This window comes from Pipistrellus hanaki (assembly GCF_964339955.1).
Source record: "Pipistrellus hanaki genome assembly, chromosome: 3".
NCBI lineage: Eukaryota > Metazoa > Chordata > Mammalia > Chiroptera > Vespertilionidae > Pipistrellus > Pipistrellus hanaki.
The window spans coordinates 135,750,492-135,767,789 of NC_140505.1; the positions used below are offsets into that span (position 1 = coordinate 135,750,492).

General features: G+C 35.6%; 1 protein-coding gene across 4 annotated transcripts in view; it reads right to left on the bottom strand.

The window, feature by feature from the left end:
• The window catches only part of USP15 (ubiquitin specific peptidase 15), a 117,647-nt gene that overhangs the window by 60,258 nt on the left and 40,091 nt on the right, over positions 1 to 17,298 (bottom strand). For all 4 annotated transcript variants that reach the window (XM_084877580.1, XM_084877581.1, XM_084877584.1 and 1 more), the window contains exons 4-6: positions 8,201 to 8,327; positions 3,746 to 3,891; positions 1,930 to 1,991 (exon numbers count right to left, since the gene is read on the bottom strand). In XM_084877580.1, the coding sequence (XP_084733706.1) occupies positions 1,930 to 1,991; positions 3,746 to 3,891; positions 8,201 to 8,327 (335 nt within the window). The remainder of the gene's footprint in view (positions 1 to 1,929; positions 1,992 to 3,745; positions 3,892 to 8,200; positions 8,328 to 17,298) is intronic.

The window sequence follows — 17,298 nt, forward strand, 5'->3', positions numbered from 1 at the left end:
TGTTTTAATATATCTTTATCCTGTATGTTATCTTTTTACTATGTTAATTGTTTATCTTATATTTTCTTTTTTTAATTTTACAGAGAAAGGAAAGGAAAGGGGGAAGACATAGAGAAACATCAATATGAGAGAGAAACATTAATTGGTAGTCTCCTGTATGTGCCCCAATTAGGGATTGAATCTGCAACCTTGGCATTGTGCCCTGATTGGGAATTGAACCAGCAACCCTTCGGTGCACCCAATGATGTTCCAACCGAGCTGCATCATCCAGGGCTTGATTGTTTCTTTTACTGTGGACAAACTTTTTAGTTTGATATAGTCCCATCTATTTTTGCTTTTGTGCCTATGCTTCTGGTGTCATAATAAAAAAATCACTTACTAGACCAACGTCATTAAGCATTTGCCTTAAGTTCTAGAAGTTTTATGGATTCAGGCTTCATTTTTAAATCTTTATACCACATACCTGATAAAGAGTTAATATCCAAAAAATATAAGGAACCCCTACAATTCAATAGCTAAAAACCAAATAACAGATAAAAAAAATGGGCCTATGACTCGAGTAGACATTTCTCCAAAGAACACATACAAATAGTCAACAGGTAAAGATGCTCAGTGTCAGTAATCATAGTATAAATGCAAATCAAAACCACAAGATTAACTCCTTATACTTTTATCAAAAGAACAAAAGATAAGTGTTAACAAGGATGAGAAATTAAAATCCTTGTATGCTATTGGTGAAAATATAAAATAATGCAGCTGCTATAGAAAACTGTATGAAGGATCCTTAAAAAATTAAAAATAGAAATACAATATTATCTAGAAATCTCATTTCTGGGCATATATCCAGAAGAATCAAAACCAGTATATTGAAGAAATATCTGCACTCCCTTTTTCATTGCAGTACAATTCACAATAGCTAAAATATGGAAATAACCTAAACTTCCATCAACAAATGAACGAATAAAGAAAATGTGTATACACAGAGAATGGAATACTATTCAGTCTTAAAAAGAAAAGAAAACCCTGCCCTGTGAGATAACATGGATAAGCCTGGGGGATATTCTGCTAGGTAAAATTAACTTCACAGAAGGACAAATACTGCATAATTCTAATTTATGATGTATCTAACTAGTAAAACTCATGGAAACAAAGTAAAATGGTAGTTGCTGGAGGAAGGAAGAAATGGAAAGATAGTGTTCAACAGGAATAAAGTTTCAGTTGTACAAAATGAATAAATTCTAAAAATTTGCTGTACAACAATATGCCTAGAGTTAACAACACTGTATTGTGAACTTAAAAAATTGTTTTGAGGATAGATCTTACCACAGTTTAAAAAATGTTTAAAAAGATTTCTATTTTTTTTTCAGCCCTCATTACAATTAAAAGCAATTCTTATACTCATGTATCTCTACTTATGCTTTCATATTCTAAAACATGTTTTAATAAAAATACTTTCACATCGAAATCATTGCAGTAAAGAATATTTTTAAACATGTTTTAATAAAAATACTTTCACATCGAAATCATTGCAGTAAAAATACTTTCACATCAAAAATTTTTTAAACATGTTTTATACTTTCACATCAAAATCATTGTGATAAAGAACATTTTTAACAGACACTTGAGAAATATCAAAAGCCTGAAACAAAATATTAAAGAAAATGTTTAATAGTGATTTAACTGTATTAGACAATATAACATAACATTTATACTACACCTCATTCTATAAAAGATTTGAATTGGAAGCCTTTTTAGTAATAGCACATTAATTTAAATGCAAATTTAGACAACTTCTATACTGAGGGAAAATATTAAAGTATAAAGAAGGTACATACAACATACAATTAGATTCATCTATCATTCTGGATTTCGTCTCAAATCAAAGGCTACTAAATCATGTAATATGCCATAAAAACTGGGAGCACTTACTTAGGAGTAGAAGGACCCCTTGGCCATGTTCCGTCTTCATTTTTCTGTTCTATCACTAACACCTACAAATATGACACAGTAAGAGTGTTTGTCTTAACCCCAATGTTAAAAATAGTTTTAAAAGATTAGCTGAATTCACTAAGAAACTAAAGTAACCCTGTGATTAATTAAAGCACAGTATACAAGGTGAAGAGATATTTGCATTTTGATTCCAAAGCTAGTCAAGAAAGACAAACATTTAGGAAGCAAAATATAAAAACTAAGCAACTGAACACACACACACAATACACACACACACACACACACACACACACAAGAAAGATAAGGACCACTCATTTTGGGGAGCAAACTTTTCAATAATATATCTTTGTTTCACTTCCTAATAAGGGTATTTTCAATTTTAATAATAAATAAATAAATACATTAAAAGTTCAGGATAGTGTTTAGTTTATCAGTAGTTAGAAAAGAATTTATAAAGTCTGGAAAAATATATTTTTTTAAATACTTTTGTTGATTTCAGAGGAAAGGAGAATGAGAGAGAGAGATAGAAACATCAATGATGAGAGTGAATCATTGATTGGCTGCCTCCTGAACATCCTGGGCATGTGTCCTTGATGGGAATTGAACATGCCACCCTTCAGTCTGCAGGCCAACACTCTATCCACTGAGCCAAACTGGCTAGGGCTAAAATCTGGAAAATTTAATGCACATTTTTGGAAACATTCCTATTTCAAAATCTGATAAATGCATTCCTAGCAAGAACATCAAATTATTTTAATTCTTAAAGTCTCAGTCTTTTTAATGTACATAATAAAAAGAACAATAGTCATTACACAGGACCAATCACTGAAAATAGTTAATGAAATAAAACTACCTATTTAAAATTGTCCCTCAGAGCTACCTCAAGGACTGATAAATTGTAACCAAGAAGAGAGTTGGTGGTCTATTGATAGACAAGAAAGAGAGTTGGCTGGTTAGGGAGGGGAGTGTTGATGAATTAGTAGTGTTCCAAGTTCCTCACTCCAGCTTCAACCAAATAACTCTACTTTTAATTGTATTACATATTAAAAATTTAAGATTTCACTTAAGAATATAATGGCTAAAGTATCATAAAACTGTTTTTATAGTCTATTACAGAAATATGGAAGATTGAAAGTGGATATGCAAAACGCTGGAACAGAGAAAGCTGTTAAATAAGGGCTGGGAATGACACAGGGATTAAAGAAATATTTAGAAGGCAGAATCCGTAGAATTTGCTGACACTATTTAAATGTCTTCATTTTTCAACATATTCATTTCTCTGGGTTATATCATTAAAAAAGAACAAATAGGGGCTTGATATCTTCTAGCAGGAGCTGGCAAACTATAGTTCATTTAGTTTACTGACTGCTTTTGTAAATAGTTTGTTGGAACATAGCCATTTCCAATTTTTTACATATCCTCTCTATCATTGCTTTCATTATACATAACAATGGCAGAGTTAAAGTTGTGAATGAGATCATAGAGATGGCTGAACCAAAAATATTCACTAATTTAATCCTTTATAGAAAGTTGACTGACACATCTTATTTAGCTGCTTTTTTTTTTTTTTTTTTTTTTTTTTTTAAATGAAAACTTTTTTCTTTTTATATTCAAGTTCAAAGAGGGAAACAGAAGTTATTGTTAAGTGTCCAGCAAGGACAAGGAAGACATGAGTTAGAAAAAAGAAGTGAGAGCCAATAGGACCCCTATAGATGTCAGGATGTCCAAAAAGTTTGTGACTCATGAAAGCTTCACGTTTGGTATGCTTAAAATAAACAGTATTAGTAAACAATACCTGTCCTTGGTATAAACCAGCATCCTGAATGGTGCTGTCTGGTTTATTCAGTGGTTCAAATGTATTGCTCATGTATTTGTTCCACAATCTGGTCTCCTTTTCATCTGGAATATTGAAGATCTTTCTTATTTCCTTTTCAATTGTATCTAGATTTAAGGAGAAAAGATATGTAAATATAGTATTTAAATATATGCCACATAGACCTAAGTGATCACCAGCATACAAGTCCCAAATTTAAAATACTGATATAAGAATAGGTGAACGAATATGTAAAAAAATATGTAAAATACTCCACAATAAACGAGATTTTTAAGACCAGGTGTGCTTTTCAATGCTGACAGATGATTACTTAGGGAACTGAGACCTCAAAAGGTAAAGGAGTTCAATCATATTAACACCAAAGTATAATTTATGTCATATAGCTTAAATTTTAAATATTTATATATTATAAAATCAACAATTTTTCTGATATGTAGGAGTTAGAAAATATAGTATGACTCAGAGATGTTACAAATGGAAAGTATTTTTAGTTATAACTACTTTCAGATCAATTAATATTAAATTAAATATAATTTACAATTTAAATAGTTTGTTTTTAAATATATTTTTATTGATTTCAGAGAGGAAGGGAGAGATAGAAACTCTAATGAGAATCATCCATCAGCTACCTTCTGAAAAACCCTCTACTGGGGACTGACCTCACAAATGGGGCTTGTGCCTTTGACTGGAATCAAACCCTGGACCCTTCAGTCCACAGGCTGACACTCTACCCACCTAGCCAAACCAGCTGAATTAATTTTAATAGACTATACTCCTGGGATAGATTTATAGATTTTTGTTGTACAGATTTTAATGTCATGATTAATGTAATATTATAGGTAATAGTAGGCCTCCCCTCCCAACCCCGCAGTTTTATTTCTTGCAGTTTAAGCTACCTGTGGTGAACTGTGGTCTAATAATATTAAATGGAAAATTCCAGAAAAACGCAATTCATAAATTTTAAATTGTCTGTGTTCTGATTAGCAGGATGAAATCTTAGCTCTCTGCTCTGTCCTACCATGGACGTGAGTCATTCCTTTGTATGGCACATCTATGCTGGATATGCTATCTACTACCAGTTACTCATTCACAACTGCCATAGTACTGTAGTGTTCAAATAACCCTATTTTATTTAATAATGGCCCCAGAGTGCAAGAATAGTGATGCTGGCAATTTGGATACATTAAAGAAATGTAAAATGCTTCATTTAAGTGAAATGGTGACTATGAATATATATAAGGCTAATATGCAAAATGTCCCCTCGGGAGTTCGATCACTTGCTATGACATGCGCTGACCACTAGGGGGTGGTGTGGAAAATGATGGGTGACCACAGGAGCAAAGGAAGGAGGAGGTGGGGAACCTGATCAGCCTGATCGCTAGCCACACCTAGGGATCCTACCCATGCATGACTTTTGTGTACTGGGCCTCTAGTAGAACAATAAAATACTGAGACAGACAACATTCACATAACTTTTATTATAGTATATTGTTCTATTAAGTTATCATTAGTTATTGTCATTAACTTAGAGGCCCTGTGCACAAAATTCATGCATGGGTAGGGTCCCTAGGCTTGGCTGGTAATCAGGGCCGATTAGGGTCTTCTGGTGGCTGGCCCAGGTCTTCCTTCATTTTGCGCCACACCCTGGTGGTCAGCACAAGTCATAGCAAGCGGTCAAACTCCTGGTAAGTAGAACTCCCAAGGGAACAATTTGCATATTGGCCTTCTATTATATAGGATAATCTCTTATCTGTGCCTAATTTATAAATTAAACTTTATCATAGATATGTGTGTATAGGAGGAAACATAGTACAGATATATAGAGTTTGGTACTATCCTTGGTTTTAGACATTCACTAGGGGTCTTTGAACATATGCTCCATTAATAAGGGCACACTACTGTATTATATTGAAAACTTTCAGTATTTAGTATGTACAATAGAATTGTTTTCTTTTCCTAATGATATTCCACAAAACCTGAAATTCAAAAGTTAAGTAATTTTTTCATAATATGAGTTACATATGGAATTCTTAATATTTTAAGCATTCAATTTAGAAAAGTTACTGTGAGTTTATTGGAATGTCCTAGCTAAATAAAGAGGGTAAAAAAAAAAAAAATCACACATAATATTTTATTGGTGAAAACATTAAGATTAACAAGCACAGAACACTGAAAGATGGTACTATTTTATGAAAAATATAGATTAAAAGTATTTTCCTGCTGTGAAATGGGTGACTGGTAAAAGTCAACTGACATATAAAATTCAGAAATACTTTTATTTACTTGTAAGCAAAGTGTACTTAATGATTGCTTCCAACAAGGAAAACTAGACAGTGCCATAATTTATAACCTCTCTTCCTTATTGAGGAGTTCTGCATTAAGTGTATGTCCAATGTCTATATTTCCCAAAAAGATCAAATTATTACTACTAACCTTGTTTTTCAGTATTTTATTTGAAAATAACTAGTTTATGATTTTTATTTTTAGCTGTTTTAATCAAATGTAATAAAATTAGCGACTAAATTACTGTTTATTTAAAAAACTTTTCACTCAATATATTTTTGGTAGGATATTACAATGTAGCCTTTAAATAGAATGAAAAAAAATTACATAAATTTCAATGAACATTTATAGATATATACAGATATGTAGACATAGCCTATATAATAAAGAGGTAATAAGCAAATTGACCGTCACGCCGTCGCATAAGATGCCACCCCCATGTGGTCACAAGATGGCTGCCAGAAGATGGCCAGCAGAAGAGGGCAATTGTGGGTGATCAGGCCAGCAGGGGAGGGCAGTTGGGGGTGACCAGACCGGCAGGGAAAGGCAGTTGGAGGCGATCAGGCCTGTAGGGGAGGAAGGGCAGTTGGGGGGGACCGGGCCTGCAGGGGAGGGAGGGCAGTTGTGGGGGAACCAGGTCTGCAGGGGAGGGCAGTTAGGGTCACTGGGCCTGCAGGGAAGCGCAGTTGGGGGCAACCAGGCCTGCAGGGGAGGGCAGTTAGGGGTGAATGGGCTGGCAGGTGAGGGCAATTGGGGTGAACAGTCCTGCAGGGGAGGGCAGTAGGGGCAAACAGGCCTACAGAAGAGAGTAGTTGGGGGGTGGGGGGTGGGGAGGAAACCAGGCCTGCAGGGGAGAGCAGTTGGGGGGGGGGGGAACCAGGCCTGCAGGGGAGGGAGGGCAGTTGGGAGGGACCAGGCCTGCAAGGGAGGGCAGTTAGGGGTGATTGGGATGGCAGGTGAGGGCAACTGGGACTAACAGTCCTGCAGGGGAGGGCAGTTAGGGGTGATTGGGCTGGCAGGTGAGGGCAATTGGAACGAACAGTCCTGCAGGGGAGGGCAGTTAGGGGTGATTGGGCTGGCAGGTGAGGGCAATTGGGACGAACAGTCCTGCAGGGGAGGGCAGTTAGGGGTGATTGGGCTGGCAGGTGAGGGCAATTGGGACGAACAGTCCTGCAGGGGAGGGCAGTTAGGGGTGATTGGGCTGGCAGGTGAGGGCAATTGGGACGAACAGTCCTGCAGGAGAGGGCAGTTAGGGGTGATTGGGCTGGCAGGTGAGGGCAATTGGGACGAACAGTCCTGCAGGGGAGGGCAGTTGGGGGAGACCAGGCTGGGAGGGATGAGCTGTTAGGGGCGACTAGGCTGGGTGGGGGAGGGGGGAGGGCAGTTTGAGGTGACTGGGCTGGCAAGGGACGGCAGTTGGGGGTGACCAGGCCAGTTGGGAGCAACCAGGCTGGCGGGGAGGGCAGTTGGGAGAAACCAGGCTGGGAGGGATGGGTTGTTGGGGGCAATTGGCCGGCAGGGGAGCAGTTAGGCATCAATCAGGCTGACAGGGGAGTGGTTAAGGGGTGAGCAGGCTAATAGGGGCAATCATGCAGGCAAGTGGTTGGGAGCCAGCAGTCTTGGATTGTGAGATGGATGTACGACTGCTGGTTTAGGCCCGATCCCTGTGGCCTAAACTGGCAGTCAGACATCCCCTGAGGGGTCCCAGATTGGAGAGGGTGCAGGCTGGGCTGAGGGACACCCCCCACCACACACACTGCACAAATTTCTGTACCAGGTCTCTAGGAAAAATATAAAGGGAATTAGGTACACTTTTATTGTAAACTTTATTTTCCTAATCTACTTTATAATCCTATTATAAACAAAATATACATTTGCAAATGCTAAACTCAAAATAAATGATTTGATGTTTTTAAAAAAGTAAAATGACACAAATATTAAATTCATCTAATAATGTAAAGTGAATTTAGAAACCATAAATAATTCAACATTAAGCTAAGAAATATTGCATCAAGCTTGGAAATCTATAATGTTAAATACAGACCCTTATAATCGTTATCATCCTAGTAACATTTAACAAATAGAATTATAATTAAATTTCTAATAGCAATGATTTAACAGAACTTGCATTACCTATTGTATCAGCTTTGCTAAATCTTCTAGTAACAACATTGTTCATGTTTCCATTTTCACAGAGCTTCAATTCTGTGAGGTATACTTCTACTTTGCAGTGCTTCACAAACATACCCTGTTCAACCACCTGAAAAAGCAAAAACAAAACAGTGTCAGCTATAGCTCAATGTATTTCACTGTCTCTAACAGAATACATTTTCTAAAGAGGCTTAGAAAAAAGCCACAGATCTCCAATGGAAAACAATAACTACTAAAATCTACTATTTGAAAAGGCAAGAAACATTTTTGGAAAATTTAATATTTAACAGAATATGAATAATCACATTAAACACTAACAGTATGGAAAGGTATTCTACTGATCCAGGAAGATACATAAGTACACAATGAATACATTCAGTACTTATAATAAAAAAGTTTACTCAAAATGTAAATACAACTCTGACTAAAAATACAGACATAGTTTTCAGTACTGATCTCAAGCTGAAAACCTGTTAAAATGATTAGGTTTTATACAATTTCAATTAGCAATAGCTGTCTCACTCTGTATGTTAAAATATTTTAAAATTACTGCTGCCAAATTATTTAGCTATGCCCTATTCCTGATATGTTAGTTTACCATCCTAAGATGACTTTGATCTTTAAACGCACACTTAGTAATTCTACACAACAAATGAAAAAAAAAAAAAGCTGCTTAAACATGCAAGCAATAAAGCAGAAAGATAGAAATACGTGTACGTTAGGGTCACCTTTTTAGAGAGTATATTTCCTTTTGCTCTTCTAAAGGTTAACTGTAAGGTTTCAGTCATGAATACTGTTGCTGAAAATAGTAATCAGCCTGATATGTGATACATTAGACAAATATGGCAAAAGGGAGGCTCCAAATGACTCTTGCACTCACATACTTAATATCACGTTAGTAAGGGATTTAAAAGTTTCTCTTTCACTTGTAGGGAAACTGTTCTAGCTCAAAAACTTCAAATGTAGTTTATCTAGCACTTAATGTCTAACCCAACATAATTTTTATTATACTTCGTCATATATATTCTCCTACTGCATTTATTTGTTCATTTATTTTTCATTGGAGTGACATTGGGTAACAAAATTATACAGGTTTCAGGTGCACAATTCTACAGCACATCATCTGTACACTGTATTGTGTGTTCACCACACCAACTCAGGTCCCCGTCTATCCCCATGTATCTCCTCTATACCCTCCTCCAGCCCCAAAACCCACTATCACCTCACTGTAGTCCTCCTATTGCATTTCTAAAACAGGTTAACAGCCTATGCCTCTCCCTCTATTAATTAACTTAATTCATTTTACAAACCAATTTGCAAAGTTGTCTAACTCTTAAGTTAGACAATGTTTTATCTCTTGTTTTTTAAATATATTTTATTGATTTTTTTTACAGAGAGGAAGGGAGAGGGATAGACAGCCAGAAACATCAATGAGAGAGAAACATCAACCAGCTGCCTCCTGCAACACCCCCCACCAGGGATATGCCCACAACCAATATACATGCCCTTGACTGGAATCGAACCTGGGACCCCTCAGTCCACAGACCGACGCTCTATTCACTGAGCCAAACAGGTTTCGGCTGTTTTATCTCTTTATTCTTATTTTGAGGTTAAGAATGTAGCAAAAGATACCACATCATTTTATTTTATAAGATTGCTTGTAGCTATATTTAAGTAGAAAAACTAGGAATCAAATATCACTATCAATAAAAAATTTCTGTTCTAAGAATCCTAAAATAATATTATATTAAGATAGCTAGTACTTAATGATAAATTGCTATAAAAACTACAGGCATCATTTTTATGGGGGAGAAAATGGGATGATCAACAACAGATCAGGTAATGGAATAAAGAAACAGGCTAAAATAAAAAATATGAAAATTCCTCATGATGTAAATGGAGGCATATATTTTTAAAATAATCGTAGTTCTTTTTTTAAAGGTAGTTAATTTTAATAACACTAACGATATTTTTCTGAAAACAACAAAATAACCCCAAACAACCCCCCTAGTAATTTAACTGTTAGAAAGTCATTATAAACAGTGAAAAAATTACCATCCAGATTATTTTAAAATATACACTTTATTGGGATTCAGAATTTTTCTCATTTTTTTCTTCTCTCTGACAATATCATACATTACTAAAATACTCATTATCACTACTTAGAATACTATGAATGTATTTATAAGCTATTATACCCTGTTTCCCTGAAAATAAGACAGTGTCTTATATTAATCTTTTCTCCCAAAGTTGCGCTAGGTCTTATTTTCAGGGGATGTCTTATCTTTCCATGCACTAGGTCTTATTTTTGGAGGATGTCTTATTTTTGGGGAATTGGGAAAACACGGTAGTACTTCTAAAAGTTGTGTATTAAAAAGCTATTCCTTTTTGGGATGATGAAAATTTTTGGAAATAGTAGTGACGGTTGCACAACATCCTGATTGTAATTACTGCACTGACTTTTGTACTAAAAATGGCAAATTTTAGGTTTTATATACTTTATAATAAAAATTTTTAAAGGAAACAAAAATCTAAAAAGCTGTCCTTTTAAACAAAATATCTTGTCTTCCAACTATATCTGATTTAAAAGAGCCATACTATATGAGTGATTATAGCACTACAGCACAGAAAATTAATTATCGTATTTATGTATTCATGTTATATGTAAATTATTTTTTATATAATATTGATTTTATTTTATTTATCTAAAGTTTCCTACATTCATTAAAAATGTTTGCACTGAAAATAATCATTTAAAATGATGGCTATGAAGATTAACAGAAAGAAACAGGCTTATAAAAACAGATAAAGTTATATTTATTAAAACATATATTTGAGCCAAAACCGGTTTGGCTCCGTGGTAGAGCGGCGGTCTGCGGACTGAAAGGTCCCAGGTTCGATTCTGGTCAAGGACAAGAGGCAGCTGGTTGATGTTTCTCTGTCATCGACGTTCTTAACTCTCTCTCCCTCTCCCTTCCTCTCTGTAAAAAATCAATAAAATATATTAAAAACAACAACAACATATATTTGAAATTTAAGCCTGGAAGGTTACTATTCAAAAATAATAGTTATGTTTAAGAATTAGAGGTGACAGTTAAAATGGTTTGTTTTATAAGTAAATTATGTTGTGTTGTTATAAATAAGGAGCAAGCACATGGTAAAATCTGGCTCCTTGTCCAAAAATATAAGACTGATGACTATATAAAAGTATTTCTGCCCTGGCAAGGTGCTCAGTTGTTGGAGCATTATCCTATACACTAAAAGGTTGCAGGTTCCATCTCCAGTAGCAGTGAGTACAGGAGGCAACTGATTAATGTTCCTCTCTCACATCAATGTTTCATTCTCCTCCTCCTTCCCTCGCCCCCCCTGCTTCCTTGCTCTTTAAAATCAATCAAAACATCCTTGGGTGAGGATTAAAAATATATATTTCCATTAATTCAAGGACACACAGGAGGTAAAGCCTTTTTACTAAGTTATTGAGGGAAATACAAGTTTATGCTGAATTAAATATAAATTCCATTTGTCCATTTTGCTGTGAATATTAGAAAACATTTTGTATAAAGCCATATCTATATAAAGAAAAGTCTAAGTGACCACTATGACTGGTCCACTGAATGACTGGTCAACCAGTTGCCATGACGCACACTGACCACCAGGGGCAGACACTCCACACAGGAGCTGCCCCCAGTTGGTCAATGCTTTCCCAAGGCCAACCTCCTGTGGTCCCTGCCTCCCGCCACTGGCCTCCCCCATGGGAGCTGGCCCCAATTGGCCCTGGTTGGGACTGGTGAGAAGGCCCTGATGGACTCTGATGGCTGGCCAGGCCAAGAGACCCTACCCATGCATGAATTCATGCACTAGGCCTCTAGTTACCTAATAATATAGAAACATACAAATTAACCATCACTCCGCTATCACAGCCAATCAGAGTATGCAAGTTAACCCAACAAATATGGAGAATAATTTGCATATGAGAGTGGTTGGGAGGGGTGTGACGCCTTCTGTGAGGGGAAGCAGGGCAGCAGAGGGAACTAGCTACAGGAACAGCACTCCAGACAGAAGCGAGGATTTGCTGGCTCCCAGCAGGCTGGGAGCAAAGCCAGGGGAAGGAAGGCCTATTCTTACACGAAAATCGTGCAACAGGCCTCTAGTGAAATATATTTCATAAACTTAATGTATGAAAGTTTACAGAAACTTTATTTCATTCCAAATAATGTATACATCCCCCTCTGGATACAGAGAGTAATTTCTAAAGAAATCCGTTAGGCCTGAATGGACACAATTACTAGTTTTGAGGAGTGAGGTACCTTCATTTTTGTAGCACTTACTAAGCACCTATACTTAGTATTAGGTGTAACAGGTGAATTAGACTTAGGCTCTGAAGTTAGAATGAGAACACCTAGTGGTAAAGACAGACAAGTAGAGAGGTATAACACAAAGATGAAATCATACTAGTAGTTGTTAATACTAACAAATCCTACATGTTATTTTCTATCTACAAATATTTAAGGATTCGTCTTTTCAAAAACAAGGACTCAAACATAACACCATTATCGCAACTAAAATAATTTAAATGAATCCTTTAATATCAATTATCTAGTTAATGTTCAAATTGTCTTTATTTATTTTTTAATATATTTTATTGATTTTTTACAGAGAGGAAGAGAGAGGGATAGAGAGTTAGAAACATCGATGAGAGAGAATCATCGATTAGCCGCCTCTTGCACATCCCCTACCGGGGATGTGCCCGCAACCAAGGTACATGCCATGCCCTTGACTGGAATCGAACCCGGGACCTTTCAGTCCGCAGGCCAAAGCTCTATCTACTGAGCCAAACCGGTTTCGGCAAATTGTCTTTACTTTTAACATATTGTTTGAATCAGAGTCCAAATAAAACTGACATATTACAATCAATAAAGTCTCTTCAATATATTTTAACTGAAAAGTAGACTATCTTTTCATTTTTGCAATATTTATTTTATTTTTTTAAAATACATTTTATTGATTTTTTACAGAGAGGAAGGGAGAGAGATAGAGAGCTAGAAACGTCGATGAAAGAGAAACATTGACCAGCTGCCTCTTGCACACCCCCTACTGGGGATGTGCCCGCAACCAAGGTACATGCCCTTGACTGGAATCAAACCTGGGACCTTTCAGTCCGCAGACCTACGCTCTACCACTGAGCTAAACCGGTTTCGGCTATTTTTGCAATATTTATTGACTATTTCATAAATGTTGAGATGTATTCTAAATAAGATGCAAGTAATACTTAATTATCTCCTTTCTTGTGATGTAAGCATAAGTTAACCAATGCCTAGAATGAGATGGAAAAACTATGACCCACAAGCTAAATCTGACTCACCATCTATTTTTGTAAATAACATTTTACTGGAACACAGCCATCCTCATTCATTTATGTATCATGTATGGCTGTTTTTGCACCCAAAACAACAGAGATAAGTAGTTTCCACAGAGACCATATTGGTCCACAAAGCTAAAAATATTTACTATCTAGCCCTTTATAGAAAATGGTGACTCCTATGGCCAATAATTCATTAGATCTTTTAAAAATTTGCTCAGTAATATTTTCTATTTTTCAGTAGAAAAAGTTTTTATTGGTTTATTCCTAAAAAGTTTGATACTACAAGCATTATTTTAAAATTCAACTTTATTTGCTGATATGTAATTGACTTTTATATATTGACCTTATAGCCAGCTATCTTGCTAAACCTAATTATTAATTCTAATTGTTTATCAGTACAATTTTTTGATATTTTCAACATATAAATGCCTTATGTTTTTCTATTTATTTATTTACTTATTTATTTATCTATTTTTTGCAACAGGCCACTAGTATTTTATTATAATTCCTTATAAATTTAAAAAGAGAGGCAGATCCTTCTAAGTAAAAGATTGTAAATCAACAAAGGTCCATTCCATTAAAAATAAAATCATAAAAAACATTAAAAATTTTAAGATAACAAAGAGGATCCTCAAACAGCATTCTGGCTTTTAGTATGCAATCATTCTACAATCACAACTTTAGGGATTATAACAGCTTCTGAATTCTCAGAATTCTAGATGAACCATGTGACTTTTTAAGGTATAAAAATTGACCATTGCTCTTAAGTTTTTAGTTGTCTCTCCAATGCATAAAATTGCTGTTCTTGGTCTTTTTTTGTGTGTGTGTGTGTGTGTGTGGGAGCATCTCGTTTATTTGCATCATTTCCTGGGCTTATTCTTACAGGAACTGGATTGCAGGGCACCATACAGGCCACAGGTATTGAAGCTTCAAGAGCAGAGAACAATGACTTAAAAGGTGATTTCAGATGTAAAAAGGAGATGATTCCCTGGGAGGACCTCAGTCTGAATGTTACAATCACTGGGATGGTATAGAAACTCATAAAATCCTTGATATACCATAGTTACAGGACACTGATCTCCTAGGAACATTTCTTCATTGGCCATATGTAGATTATTACCAAATGCAATTGGCTTGACTCTGGCCAGGAACTGAGAGGGGCTGCATCGTACATACACTGGCTGTTCTCCAGAGGATGTCCAAATCAGAGAAAAAAAGAGCTGCTGCGCTCTTAACACCAGAAAAACCTTTATCTGGCCAGAGACCAAGGCAACATCCATTTGGGAACCTGTTTTTATTTTTTAACCTTTATTCTTTCAGTTTTTTTCCCTTGGATCACTAAACTGACTAAAACCTCTAAAATAGTTACCCTTGTCTTGTCACTGATCTGAGAGGAAGGGCTTTGAATATTTTACCAATAGTATATTTGCATAGCTTCTACTCCTAGCTTTCTATTTCTATGAGTTAAAAAAAAATCATGCGTGAATACTGAGTTTTATCAAATGCTTTTTCTGTACCTATTGAAATTATTTTTCTTTATTCAGCTGATAACAAAATTATAAGTGATTTTCAAAGTTAAATCAAAATTTCATTAAAAACCCAGTTTATCCATTTTTATTTGACCTTTTTACTTATTGCTGGATTTGCCTTGCTAATATAGTGTTTAGAAATTAAGTATCTATGTACAAAAGTAAGACTAGCCTGTAATTATTTTTTAATAATGTCCTTCAAGGTGTGTCAAATTTATGCTAGCCACAAAATAAGTTAGGAAGTATGCCTTCTATTTTTGGAAAAGTTTGAAAGGATTGGTATATTTCTTCCTTAAATATTTGATAGAATATACTGATGAAACCTTCTGGACTTGCATTTTACTTTGTGGGAAGGTTTTCATTTAATGATTCTATTTCTTTAATAACAAAGTGCAATTCAGACCTTTTGTTTCTCAGTTTCAACATTAAGTTGTATTTTTGTAAAAACTTGTCCATTTCAGCTAAATTTCCAAGTTATTGCATAAAGCTGTTCAAAAACATAATCTTTAAAAAAGTCTTTATTTAGGCTCTGCTATGATATTCCCTTTTCATTCCTAAATAGTTATTTGTGCCTATTCTCTTTTTATTCTTGACCAATCTTGCCAGGACTCATCTTTATTTTACTGGTCTAAGTTTACTGTTTTTGTAATGAGTAAACTTTGTTCATTTGGTGTTTTTTTTCTTCTGTTTTATTAACGTCTACTATATGTTATTATTTCTTCATTAGGCTGAATTTCTTTTTCTTCTCTTAACTTCTTGAGAGAACAGATTTTTAGTATTTCTTCTTTTCCAATATATCCATTTAGCTATAAAATTCCTTCTAAAGATGGCTTATTCACCTTTTATGTTGTATTATTCTATTATTCAGTTGAAAATATCAGACAGTTTTAGAATACAAAATAAATCTGTCTTCTGCACTAAGTGCTCTGCATGTCATTAGGTGGTTAATCACATTGTTCAAATCTGTTTCCAAGCTCACTCATGTGACTGTTGGCAGGCCTCAGTTCCTCTACAGCTGTTGACAGAAACTTCAGTTCCTCATCATGTGAGTCTCTGTAGGCTGCCTACATGGCATGCTGTTTCACTCAGTGACTGATGCAAGAGAAAGAGAGCACCCCCAAGTTAAACCTACCCGTATATTTGTAAACTAATCTCTGAATTGACATACTATCACTTCTGCCATATTTTAACAGTCACATAAACCAACTGTGATCCAATGTGGGAGGTTATACACCAGTGTGAATATCCTGTGGTGGGTGGAGATCAATGGGAAACATCTTTGAGGCTGGCTACCACAGTCTAACCTCTAGCCCCCAATATGTCACAGTCTCTCCCTGCAAGATGCAAAATACACCCAAACCATATAAAGGCTCCCATTAGTCTCATTCCATTATGACATCAACTCAAAGTTCAGAAACCTGTGATCTATAACTTATTCAGGTACAGATGAGGATGCTTGGATATAGATCCTTACGTATCTTGAGTACAGTTCCTTTTAATCTACAGGCCTGTGAACTAAGTTGTAAGTCATCTGTCACACATACACCCAGAATAAAATAATGGGACATGCAGAAGGTAATCTTTTATATATTTATTCCTTTAAAAAGGGGAAAAAGAGAAGGTATAAAGGAGTCAATTGCCCTTAGAAATTCTGAAATCCACCTAGGCAAATACTGGAAGACTTTTGATTAGGTTTCACTTCTGCCCTTTCCTGAAAATGACTCTTCATAACATTTGGTTCTGTTTTCTGAGTTATGCTTTTTGTGAAGGTTAGCACGTGTTTACTGTTGAGTAAACTCTTTGTCTGATTCCTGCTTGTCTGGGAGGTAAAAGGCCTTTCGTTTTATACTGTCTCTTCAGTCAAGATGGCAATAGTTCTTGAAAACACTGTAGGTCTCCAGTGGATTTCACTGGAGTTCATTCCATTAGACAAGTCACACACACAATTGTCCACTAGGTAAGTCCTCTCTACCTTGGGTTTAAGGTGAGGGGCAATGCCCTTAAACTTCTCTTAAGCCTTATTTTTCTTAGAAGCCCAAATGCTGAAAGGAGGTGTGACGTATATTCCAAAATTTGTTTTCCTGCCAATCAAGAAACTAATTTATTCAATAAATAAAAATATAAGGTGAGAGAAGAGGTGGGAAACTATAGATTAAAACAGACTTAAAAGATATAAATATATTTACCAA